The sequence below is a fragment of the Nematolebias whitei genome, chromosome 12, assembly GCF_014905685.2.
Source record: "Nematolebias whitei isolate Nwh7 chromosome 12, NemWhi1, whole genome shotgun sequence".
Taxonomy (NCBI): Eukaryota; Metazoa; Chordata; class Actinopteri; order Cyprinodontiformes; family Rivulidae; genus Nematolebias; species Nematolebias whitei.
This window is the reverse complement of record NC_056509.1, coordinates 15129929-15142345: the sequence shown is the minus strand read 5'-3', so window position 1 is coordinate 15142345 and position 12417 is coordinate 15129929. Positions and strand designations below refer to the sequence as shown.

Here is a 12417-nt window from a genome sequence, read left to right as displayed (position 1 = left end):
TAATTTTTGCACTCCTGTGTCTGGCTTATATTGGATCCAAAACCTTGATTCGTGACAGAATAATCTCGCCAATATGGATTCAAAGCCAGACCAGGAGTGCAAAAATTAACAGTTTTTATTAATAAGGCTGCTGGTAGCTGCAGAGGGAGGCCTTTAATGCTATAGACAGTGGGGCAATGAAAGTTCGTGGTCCAAAGGGCAGTCCAAAAGGGTGATCCATGAGTCGAGGTCATAGACTGAAGAGGAGGTCGTTACCGTGGTCAGAGAGGCAGAACAGAACCAGATGAGGAGCAGGCAAAAAACAAGAAATCCAGAAGGCAGGCGTGAGGTCAATAATCCAGAGAACAAGGCTTGAGGTCTAGGCATGAAACTATGAGGGCTTGAAAATCAGGGACCATGGAAGGTATAATAATCTCGCCCTGGTGGAGAGGGAAAATGGATCTTATGAAGGGTGCAGAGCAGGTGAAGCAGATGAGCTGAACAGGTGAGTGGAATCAGGGCTGATTGCTGTGATAAACTGAGGGGGTGTGGTGAAGTGAGCAGGCAGAGGTGCAGGTTGACAGGAGATGAGAATAAACATGAACAGAAACTATGACCAGAATGGCAGAAAACATAGCATGTCATGAAGGGGCAGGGAATTGAGCAGATGGGGGGCAGCGGGGGCCGCTGATCATGACAGAATCACCCAATTTCTCCTTAACCTTTGCTCAAATCCACTTCAGTAGTCTGTGTTTTGATGCTAGGGGCATCCCCCTTTTCTGGAATCTGTACACATTACAACAAAGAAAGAGAAAGATACTTTTGTTAAACCGATATATACAAGTGCAATGTCGTTTTTGTAGGCTTCTGATTTATTCCACTTTTCAAATGTCAATGTGATTATCCTAAATGATCCTGTAAACGCTTCAGACTTACTACTGGCTTTTTGCTGTTCATTTTAAATATAAAACCCTAAGAAGTTATTTTTGTATATTTTGTAATCATCTAATCATTATATGAACTGTTTCCTGCTTTGTATATTTTGTAATGATCTAATCATTGTATGAACTGTTTCCTGCTAAGAGCAGCCTTCCCCTTCCCCCTTTTTGAAACAGTTTTCTGTTTCAAATCTGAAGTATTACCGGCTGTAATTTACTAACACCCAGTCTGAGTATTAGTTTCAGAAATATAAAATATGGTGAAGTTTTAATCTTCTCCCTACTGTTATTAAATCCAGGTTTTGCAAAAAAATAGCCAAATATAACCCAAGCTCTCATATAATTTAGCAAAGCGTTAACCATTAAATAAATTTCATCCCTTGTATCAAACCAGACCCACCAAATGAGCTCATTCAAGGCAAAGACAATCATTTAGTATTACTTTAGAAAACATTAGTGAACTCAATCCAAATCAGGTCTCAGGTACAGGTTTTTCTGGAATGAGACCTCATGACCTGTATGAACGAAAAGTTAAAAAGTCAATATTATGCTCAGGGGTGGGGAACATTATTCATTGTCCTATTAGGTTTAGAGGTAATAAAACAATTTTCATCTCAGAGCAAATGGAAAAGGGCGAATCATCTAGCACCCCCACAGTAGTACTTCTGTGTCATGTTTTGTCACCTGTCTTAAAATGAGCCTATGTGAGTGATTATTATCAAAGCCAACTGCAGTTTTGAACCAGACCCCAAGGCGCTCGGATGACCATCACAGACCAAATGTGGGGTTGACACCTCCGTCAGGCTGCAGTTGATGTTAGTGACCTTGGACAGATTGACCACCAGCTTTTCTTTCAGCCTTTCAGTCTTCAGTTTGTCTCCCTTTGTCTGGAGACCAGTTCAGCTTTGTGCAGCAGTTCATAGCTCAGCATACAGCGAGACTTGACTGGATGTTCCCGCTGTTGACAAACTCCAGGACCCCCTCTGGACAGTTAATTCAGTTTGTTGTTGGACTGATAGATCTTTTGCTTCGAAAAGTCATATTGTTTGGCTGACAATTTCTTTGTTGTTGTGTCAGTGGTGCTCGACTGACAGTTTCTTTGAACCTTCCCATTGGTCAGTTTCTCAGACCCAACTTCCGCGTCCACCTGAACACATCTAGTATCCGATCCGGCACCCAGCACCACAGGGTCACGATCAACACTCAGATGGATGCTGTATGTATCTGAAGGCTACCTGTCTGTGTTTTGTGGGCCTAGCCAGACTCACCTCCCCAATCCACAGCTCTGTCTTCTCAGGCTGCTGAGAAGGAAAAATAAACAATCCAATTATTAAAAGTCTGATTCAACATTCATCTGTTATCAACATTAATCATCTGTTAGCAAGTTCTATTCTGGGACCACAGCGTTTACCTTCAACAGAGTCATTCTGGTGTCCTGGATTGTACAACAGATGTTTTAAACGCTCAATTACATAAGAGTGAAAACTTTCATTAAACACTGCACAATCCAATTCTTTACGCCTACTGCATAAAATATTCCATTCAAAATAATGTCTTCAATCTTTTAGAATATGTATTTTGACTCACAACCTGACAGTGAGGACCACTCTCAGGTCTACATTATCCATTTAGACTTTGTAAAGGTTTAGGCAGCATGATTATATGTAATCACTGCTTGTTATATACCCAATCTGCAAATTCGTCCATCTCATAACTATTCTTGTTCACTGAATCCTAAACAAAATACTTCTAATTCAATTCAATTAAGACTATGTCTACACTTCAAGACCTCACAGAGACCATTAGCATTGCACAAAACGTCTACATGCACCTTTATTCACAAAGCACAACTACTTAAACTCACCATGTACTCCACTCTGTTCTCCTTATGCACTCATAGGACCTGTGGGAAATCTCAAGATGTTTAGAGTCATTTCATTTTCCCACTAGAAGTGTTGTTTTCCCATAAATAACCTACTTCAGGTAGCTCTTAGAAGGGAACAGCTCCTAAACTCTAAACAACATTTTCAATATGTGATAAAGTCATTTAGACTGATTAATTTAACCCAAGCATTTCAATTTGTGTTAAGTTAAGAGTTTCTTTGAGCAGAATAATTTTTTTCTTAATTTTACAAGTGTCAAGGATTCTGTTTATTCCTTATCTTACATTCTGTCGTTTTTTAGTTGAATTTAATTGAAATTTATTAACTGATGTTATTGTCAATTCCAAGAAGAAATTGTGGCTAATTTGTTTACAATGTGTCATAAACTTAATTTGACCTGTTTATGATGTTTATTTGTCCTGCTTCCTTCGGCTTTTCCCTTTTCAGAAGTCACCACAACGAATCATCTTCCTTATTTCCTCTTAGGCCTTCGTCAGACCAACGCCTCACTTCCTCCAAGACCACCCCTACTCCATTTCTCTTTCTATCCACACCCTGATAAAACAGTTTGAACCCAGCACCACTGCTGCGAGCCTTGCTGTTCTTCCACTTGGTCTCTTTGACACCTCAACCATTTACCTTCCTTCTCTGCATCATGTCAGCAGCTCTCTACCTTTGCCTGTCTGTTCAGCACATTTGTTATCAATTTACCTCTGTCCCTCGCCCGCTTAGTGAGTGACTGTCTTCCATCTTCTTCTTCCCACACAGCGAGCTGTTCCAACAATACCTCCAGCTGACTCCCTCTGACTCCATCTCTCGGTTAATTACCGCTCCTACACGGGATGTCCCCCTCTGGCCCTCTGGCCTCGAGTTTCAAACCATTGCTGCAGATCAACTGTTCCAGAGGTCACTGCCTCCTCCTTTACCTCTGACACTGATTGAACACACAAATGTTTTTTGACCTCGCTCTCTTATCCCCGCTTATGTCTGGCCTCCGACAGCTGTAGTCTAATCAGCTGCTGATTATTCTTCCTATTTCAGACGATGTATTACATTTTTCTCCCAACGTTCAGTGACTGAAAATGGCGTTCAGATCTCCTCCTGCCAAGATCACCCCTAAAATGAGAGCATTAAGAATGTTCATCCAACGACCTCCCCTCTGCTCCCCCTTATTTTACCTGGTCCAACCTCTGACCACCTGTCAGGCTTCTTTCTAGCCTGCCTGATGATGTACCACCTCCAAGCACCTCCTGTCTCCTCTACAGTTCCCGTGAATGAACCTTAATAAACTGTGTGGTTTGTTTGCCTCTCAGACTACTGAACTTTTCTGACCTCACCCACATTTGGTCTTACTAGATGTTTTCCGCAACTACCTGTCTGACAGTCTGTCCATCCATCACCTCGTTCCTTCTCACGCGGAATGTATTACAACAGAGTCCGTGTACCTCCCTCTTTTAAGCTGTATTCAGCTTACTTCAACGTTTTGTACTTCTACTGACGTATTTCTGCTAATCTCTGAACATTGTGCTCCTTTCAGCTAATGTTTGGAAGATTCAGATATTTCTGCTTACATTTCAGATACTATTTAGCTGTTTCATGCCAATATCAGGTAATTTCACCTTTTCTTTTAAATTAATCCAACTTTTACAGCCTAATTCAGGAAAACCAAGCTCTACCCACTTACTTTTGGTACTGTAAGATTATTTCTGCTTGTTTTAGCTATTGGTCTGCTGGTCTTTTATACTTATTTCATATTCAAAATTGTTCCATATCGTTTAGATTGTTCACCAATATGCTCTTAACTCATGTATTGATCCTGTAGTCTTTCCACAGGAGTCACATGTTTCCCATTTATGAGTTCCACACCTGATGACAACGTTCACACACTCAGGCTTTCAAATCTTTTTCGTTTTCATTCACAGCTGGCCCCGTTGTGCTAAAACAATTCACAAGTCTGTGGTATGAAAAAACCCAGAGTCCAGACTTGTCCTTTCTTTATACAACAGCGCCCCCTTTCGGTCAGGATATGGAAGCTCCACTCACCCACAGACACACACACACAGAAAAAAGCAAAAAAGCAAGTAACCCTTCGCTTAGTCCCCACACACAGCTCACTCCCCCCTCTTTTTCCTTCTTTCTATTGTTTTGTCTCCTTCAACGCCTCCAGCCTTGAAGCCTTTACACAACATAGAAAAAAACAGCACAAACAAAAAGTTATTACAACGTCCTAACCCTAAAGCGATCCATGATCACCGGAAATTTGGTAAAACTAACTAAGTCCCAGACTTTCACATTTCCCCTTGAACTAAATTATTAATGGCGTCTTTTTAGTGGACAGTCAACACCCACAACGCAGACACGACGTAGCTCTGAGTCCCGGACTCGATTGCCGTTTCTCTCGTCAGAGTAACGGATTGATCACCACTTCCGCTGAAAAAAGGGAAATATGTTGTTCACGTCCGACGCGAACTCCCAGCAGGCCTTGCCTTCCTCCGGCACGATTTAAACTCGTGAAACTAACTAAAACACTACCTAAACATCAAAGAAAGCGTTCAGCGCTTAAACTCTCTGAATATCGTAACCCACTTCGTCAGAATTAACACGAATCACCGGAAGTTAGCTTAAATAAACCATCTTTATTTCCGGAGATGGCTGCATACACACTAACAGAGGAATTTGAATTTGGTTTGAATTTGGTTTACGGCCGAATAGCCAGTACTCCGGACCTTAAGGTCCAAACAGTTAACCAGCTTACCTGAAATTATCGGGCCCAGTTCCTCTGCATGTGTACCACAAACCACCTCGATCCAATTCAGTCTAGGCCGCGTCTCGCTGCACGTCGGTGGTCACCATCTGTCGTGGACCGTTACCACGTCGTGTTCAAGACAGCTGAGACATCGCCCTCGGTATAAAATATTTATTTGACAAACAGGGGTTACAGGTATTCAGAGACAAACAATTACATTTGTAAAATATATGCATATATTTGGAGCATTAAATGAACGAACCGTCTCGGTCTGGTCTTCCCCGGAAATGCTCAATGGGCGTGTGTCATTTCTGGCCTTTTATCAAAGTTTGAGAAGGTTAGCTCTTCTAATTGGTTTAGCCCTTCGGTTGCCATGGTTACTGATCTAGCCCGTCCCCTGAAGGACGTTAGTCTACATTCTACATATAAGAAGTTTATGGCACACTGAAATCGGTTCTTTGTTTTAGCTCTGTTTCAGTTTAACTTGATTATACCTTAGTGATACCAAATGATCTTGAGTTAAAGTTATTTTCTTTCTAGGAATAATTAATAACTATTAATTATTAACTAACTCATGTTTATGTGTTCTTAATTTATCCCTCTGACTTATACTTGTGTTTTAGTTCAGTTGAAGTCACCCTGCCCCCACATTTAGTAAAACTCTGGTACTTTACTGTGGAGATTAAACCTGTATTCTCTCATCTAAACTGACCCATCATCAAACAATGGTTAAACGATTAAATGCTAATTGTTATTATTAAGAGAGAACCTGAGGGATTTTATTTAGTCAAACTATATTAAGTCTAAATAAAGAAATGTGTTCTAGCTTTATTTATGTTAATCAGTCTGCTATCTGGCCTGATTTGATTGCTTGTAATATATCAAATGTGAACTTGTAAAATTATCATTAGCTAATATAAGATTATATGTAAAGGTAAAATAGTTAGAATTAGTAAACATTTTCTATAAATATAGTCCAACCCTTGAAGAAAGACACACACACACTTTGTATAACATGACATTTGAATGCTTGATAGGAAATATAAAAAGGTATAAAAATATGAAATCCAACAATCCCAAAGATCCAGTCCCCCGGCACAAACAGAGTAATGTTGTGTATGCTGTTCAGTGTCAGGAGGGCTGTGATCAGTATTACATCGGGGAAACAAAACAGCCACTGGCCAAAAGGATGGCCCAGCACAGAAGATCAACATCATCAGGCCAGGACTCTGCGGTCTACACTCATCTCCAGGCCAGCGGTCACTCTTTCAGGGATGAAGATGTGCACATCCTGGATAGAGAGGAACGATGGTTTGAGAGAGGAGTAAAGGAGGCCATCTTTGTGAAAAGAAACCGTCCATCGTTAAACAGGGGTGGAGGCCTACGTGTTCAATTGTCCCCCTCTTACAATGCTGTGATTGCTAGTATCACTCAGCCGTCTGTGAATAGTAAACAGCCATCAGTGTGTTAATGATCCATTGTTAGGCTGATGGTCCTTCTTGAGCATGTGAGCAGCTGGTTTTGGTTGTCAGCAGCAAAACTGGTTGATCCACTCTGAGAAGGTGCTATTTAAGAGACTGAGCTGAATACAGCACCTCAGACTGAGGAAGTCTCTCGGATGAGAGACGAAACGTTTCTACATTTTTTTGTTGTTTTGCTTTGTTTTGTTTTTTTTTGAATGTCCAGAGGACCAGATTTAACTTTTTTTAGATTTACTTAAATGTGTTTACTGCAGTTAAAATGACACACTGGTTTGTGTTAAATAAAAACTTTCAAAGGTATAATCATTCCTCTTTCTTGTTTTGATTAATGAATTTTAACTCTGCACGTCATCCCTGAAATTCTGACGCACAGAATCACAAGTCCAAGTGTGAATTGTCTCACAGAGTAAACACAATAAAAACATGTATTATCTGCAGTATTCTTCATTAAAATGGAACAACACTATTAATGTATTACAGAAAATATACATATGGTAGGTACACTTAAAGATATGTAGATCATTGCATTAGTTAATACATACAGCAAGTGCTTTTACATTTAATACTTTAAGTATTTTAAAAGCAAGTACTTATTTACTTTTACTTAAGTAAAAAGGTTAATGTGGTACTTCTACTTTTACTAGAGTACATTTTTGTCTGTTTATTTGTACTTTTATTAAGTACAGTGTTTGAGTACTTTCTCCACCACTGCCATGCTGTCACATTGTAAAGTTTGCAGATGATACAGCAGTGGTGGGATGCATCACAAACAATGATGAGTCCAGCTACAGGCAGGAGGTGGAACTCCTGGAGAGCTGGTGCAAAGAGAATAACCTTAACATTTTTTGACAAAGGAGATGATTGTGGGCTTCAGAAGGAACAAAAACACCTACATCCCCCTGAACATAAGAGGATATGTGGTGGAAGTGGTCTCCAGCTAGAGGTACTTGGGTGTACACATGAATGACAACCTCAGCTGGAGCAACAACACCACCAGCCTGATCAAGAAAGCTCATCAGAGACTCTACTTCCTCAGACGGTTGAGACGAGCTGGTCTGAGAAGCTCAGTCTTCACCTCCTTCTACAGGTGTGCAGTGGAGAGCATCCTGTGCTCCAGCATCAGCGTGTGGCATGGAGGCTGCACAGCTGCAGAAAGAGAAGCTTTGCAGAGAGTGGTGAAGGCTGCACAAAAGTCTGCCGGAGTCAGACAGTCACCATCACAGACATCTACACCTCCAGATGCAGGAAGAGGGCCACCTGCATCATGAAGGACCCCACTCACCCAGCACACACACTTTTTGTCCCACTCCCCTCAGGAAGGAGGTTGAGGAGCATTAAGTGTAGAACCACTAGACTGTGTAACAGCTTCTACCCTGAGACTGTTAGACTCATGAATCTCTAACCAGAATAATCACTGTGAAAAAAAAATCACATCATGTTTCTGCTGATCTGTTTCATGTTGCTGCTGATCTGTTTCAATGTTGATGTGTTCATGCGTGCTCATCTACTCACACGGACTCATGTTCATGTTTGTGCTGATGTTCGACGTAACGTTTTATGTTATGAGTGCTTGGTGTATATTTAGTTGATGTTTTTCTTAGTTCATATTTTAGATGTTTTTACTGTTTTTCTTTTACATTTTATTGTTGGATGTAACTGGGACCCTGTGTACATAATTTCGCTCCACCACATGTACCACATGAGGTGCGAATGACAAAGAAACTCTGACTCTGACTCTGAAACAGATCCTGTCTAAACCTGAATGCTAGGAAACGCCTTGTTTCTGTGACCTTCCTTCCCTCCATTGATTACGGTGACATTATTTACATAAACGCTCCTACAAGAACCCTGCAGATGTTGGATGCTGTCTATCATGGTGCACTAAGATTCATAACTGGTTGTGATTATCGTACCCACCACTCTACCCTGTATTCATTGGTTAATTGGACATCATTAACTTCACGCAGACTCTCTCACTGGTACATTTTCATCTTTAAATCACTTCTTGGTCTGCTGCCTTCATACATCTCCTCCTACATGTCTCTGCGTGAGTGCAGCTACAGCGTGCACTCTCAGGACTTTATTACCTGCAGTGTTCCCTCATTGAGAACTGAACTAGGCAAAAGGGCCTTCTCCTACTCTGCTCCTGTTTCCTGGAATATCTTACAAAAAGATCTGAACCTCTCGACCTTGACCTCTCTAAGTGGCTTTAATAATCTGTTGGACTCCTGGCAGGGACCAATGCAGACATGTTCCTGTTTTTAGTTTTCTACATTCGCCTTAGAATCTAGCTTTTTTTATGTTGCTTTTCTTTTTTTAGCCATCCTATTTGTTTTAAAAAAAAATCTGTATTACTTTTTGTGGCTGTTTGTTGTTGTTGCTGTTGTCCATTGTTGTCATCATTCTTTGTTGAAATCAGGTCTTTCTTGTAAATGAGTCCTCGAGGCTGAATGGGATTTACCTGTCTAAATAAAGGTTGAATGAATGAAAGAATTTAACTTATCAATGACACATGCTCAATGATTTCTTATGTATCATTGGGGACTTTTAATTGGGTATACTGAAATTCTCAAGATTTTCTAGTGGGTATATTCCATATACCCGCGTATCACATAGACTACACCATTGTCATGGGCTCCAGAACCAATTTCCTTGAGAGGGGCTGGACCTTATTCCACTCTGAAGTTGCCCATTGTGAGAAGCACTGAGATGGTGTGGGTCTATTCTTAGACCCCAACTCAGCACCTTTGTATTGGAGTTTTCCCCAGAGGGTATCTTCCTTGTGCCTTCAGGTGGGGGATGAGCTCTGATGGGTTTTTTGGTGCCTACCTGCCAAACAGCACTTCAGAGGACTCTCCCATAGAGACAGTGTGATAATTTCAGTTATCCGGGAGAGACTTGGATTGTAACCGGTACTCTTCTACATTGAGAGGAGCCAGTTGAGGTGGCATCTGGTAAGGATGCTCCATGGGCACCTCCCTAGGGAGGTGCTTCAGGCATGCCTGACTGGGAGGAGACCCCGGGGAAGACCTAGGGCAAACTGGAGAGACTATGTCTCTCGGTTGGCCTGGGAATTCCTTGGAGTCCTCCCAGAATAGCTAGAAGATGTAGCTGTGGAGAGAAATGTCTGGGCCTCTCCTCAAACTGCTGCCCCCGCGACCTGACTTCGGAACAAGCAAAAGATCACAGATCTCACTTGTAAAAGAGTTTTCGAGGCTCAATATGATTTATCTGTCTAAATAAAGATTGAATAAATGAAAAAAGATAAGGAAAGTATGGATGGATGGATGGATGGATGGATGGATGGATGGATGGATGCATGGATGGATGGATGGATGGGTGGATGATGGATGGATGATCTAAACTCAACTTATTTACTAACAATTCTTTTTTTCTACTGATTTGCTTAATCCAATTCAAGATGGCTGCCACAGCCAACCTGCCTCAGCAAACATAAAAGTCTCTGTAACATTCAATTTTACAGATATTAAGCATAGTGTGGTAGTAGCTGAACATTATCAGCAACACATACTCCAAGCATTACACATTATGCAAGATATTTGATTAAAACCTTGTCATTAATGGTTGGCATAACCCACTGTCTGTTAGCAAAATATCTTGTGTATCACTGGGTTGATTTTAATAAAACTCAAAAAGTATAATCATTGGGTGTACATCGGCCTCAGTTTAGGAAAGCAATCAAACTAATTGGCAATAACCAAAACAAAAAGGGTTAAAATACTGTCAACTTTACAGATGCTGAGCTAAAATCAGGTATTCTAGTAGCTGGGAGTCAACCCCAGTGCATAAATTGAGCACTAACACATTTTGGAAGATTTTTTACATCACATGAGATTGTGCATAACATCGTTTACATTTACGTTTTTGACCAAAACAGCTACAACGCGATCATTTCTCATCATAAAATTATCTTAGTTCAAAACTTTGGCATGAACGGTGGTGGGCGGTATGCATTCTTTTAAGGAATACTAGGTCTTTAATAAATATATTGCATAAACAGATTAAAATCAGTCACAAACCTAATTGGGACATCTCTTGCACATTAAAATATTAAAATAGATGACTAAAATCAATAATATTTTGAAATTATTCTATCTCATACCCAATTGCTCATTTATTTTCCTAGCTGCAGACCTCACTTCCAGTGTCAGTGCCACAAGTAGCCTAATCTAAATAACAGGAAAAGCCTAAGAGTTAAATAAAAAAGACAAAATTGAGAAAAAGAGACATTTACTAAAGCAGATAAGGCAATTAGTTTTTATTGCTTGTCTTGTGGTCTTGACCAATGCAGAATATAAGCAATGTTTTTATCAATGTGCTGCTCTCAACATCACATGGTCCAGTCATTTGCTTTCTCTCTATAGCTTGTGTCAGAATTTTTGTTGCATTATGTTGAGTCATTATCTAGTAGCAGGAGTCCATGATGCGCCTCATACTCATGAATCTCATTCCACTCATGCCCATGCTCATGAAGTTCCTGTACTCTCCAGGCTTCATGTACCACATCCTTCCTCTGAAGTTGGGCTGCTCATACATAAGCCAGTGGCCATCCATCACATTGCAGGACATGAAGTTGGACATTCTGAAGCGGTCCATGATGCTGTCACAGTCCTCCATCAGCTCATGCATCTGGCCCTGGAAGTTCTCCCTTTCGTAGATCCTCATCCTGTAGGATCCTCTGTACATGGGGATCATACGGCAGGACCTGATGCAATCACTCATGCCAAACATGCTCATGTAATCAGAATACTCGCCCCTCCTCATGAAGTACTGGTTTCCCATGTAGTTGGGGCGATCATAGACCATGAAGCAGCCCCTCTCCACCTTACACGAGTGACAGCGGCTCAGATAGGAGGACATGTCTGGGCAGTCGCTCATGCACTCATAGGAGCGGCCCTGGAAGTTCCTGTCCTCGTAGAAGATGATCCTGCTCATCGTGTTCATGCCACTGGAGGTCATCTTAGCTGGTTGTTGGTGATGCTGTTGCTGCTGTTGGAGCGGAACTGCTTGTATACTTGCTGGCAATTCTCCCTTTTATGCGTGACAGCCAGAGGGCCCCTTTGTCAAAATGACCTGATCCAGCAATACATCGTAGAAGCGTATCGACCAGGGGGGCTTTTCACATTTATTACTGTTGAAGCAATTTCTCTTCAACTGCTGTCAGACAAAAGCCTTTTCAACAAGTTAATAAAGAGCATTAACACCTTTTGTAACACCTTCAAAGGCTTACACTGTAAGGCTTTGTAGAGGTTTACAATGTATATAACAAAGCCATCTTTAGTTTAGGAATTCTTTTTGGAGTTTGTCTTTTATGATAATTGTACAGGGAGTTTCCAAAACCTCTCAGGTTCTACTTATATATATATATA

At 41.0% G+C, this 12417-nt stretch overlaps 1 protein-coding gene across 1 annotated transcript; it reads right to left on the bottom strand.

Annotated features, from left to right (window-relative positions):
• Nucleotides 1-11291: 11291 nt before the first annotated feature.
• LOC119418436 (gamma-crystallin M2-like) lies at nucleotides 11292-12051 on the bottom strand. Its single transcript, XM_037685718.1, has one exon. It carries the CDS (start codon nucleotides 12005-12007, stop codon nucleotides 11453-11455), a length of 555 nt encoding a protein of 184 aa, XP_037541646.1. The 5' UTR covers nucleotides 12008-12051; the 3' UTR covers nucleotides 11292-11452.
• Between the last annotated feature and the right edge of the window lie 366 nt (nucleotides 12052-12417).

What these genes read in the sequence shown, in the direction of transcription:
- LOC119418436 (XM_037685718.1), bottom strand. Translation starts at nt 12,007, where the DNA reads ATGACCTCCAGTGGCATGAACACGATGAGCAGGATCATCTTCTACGAG.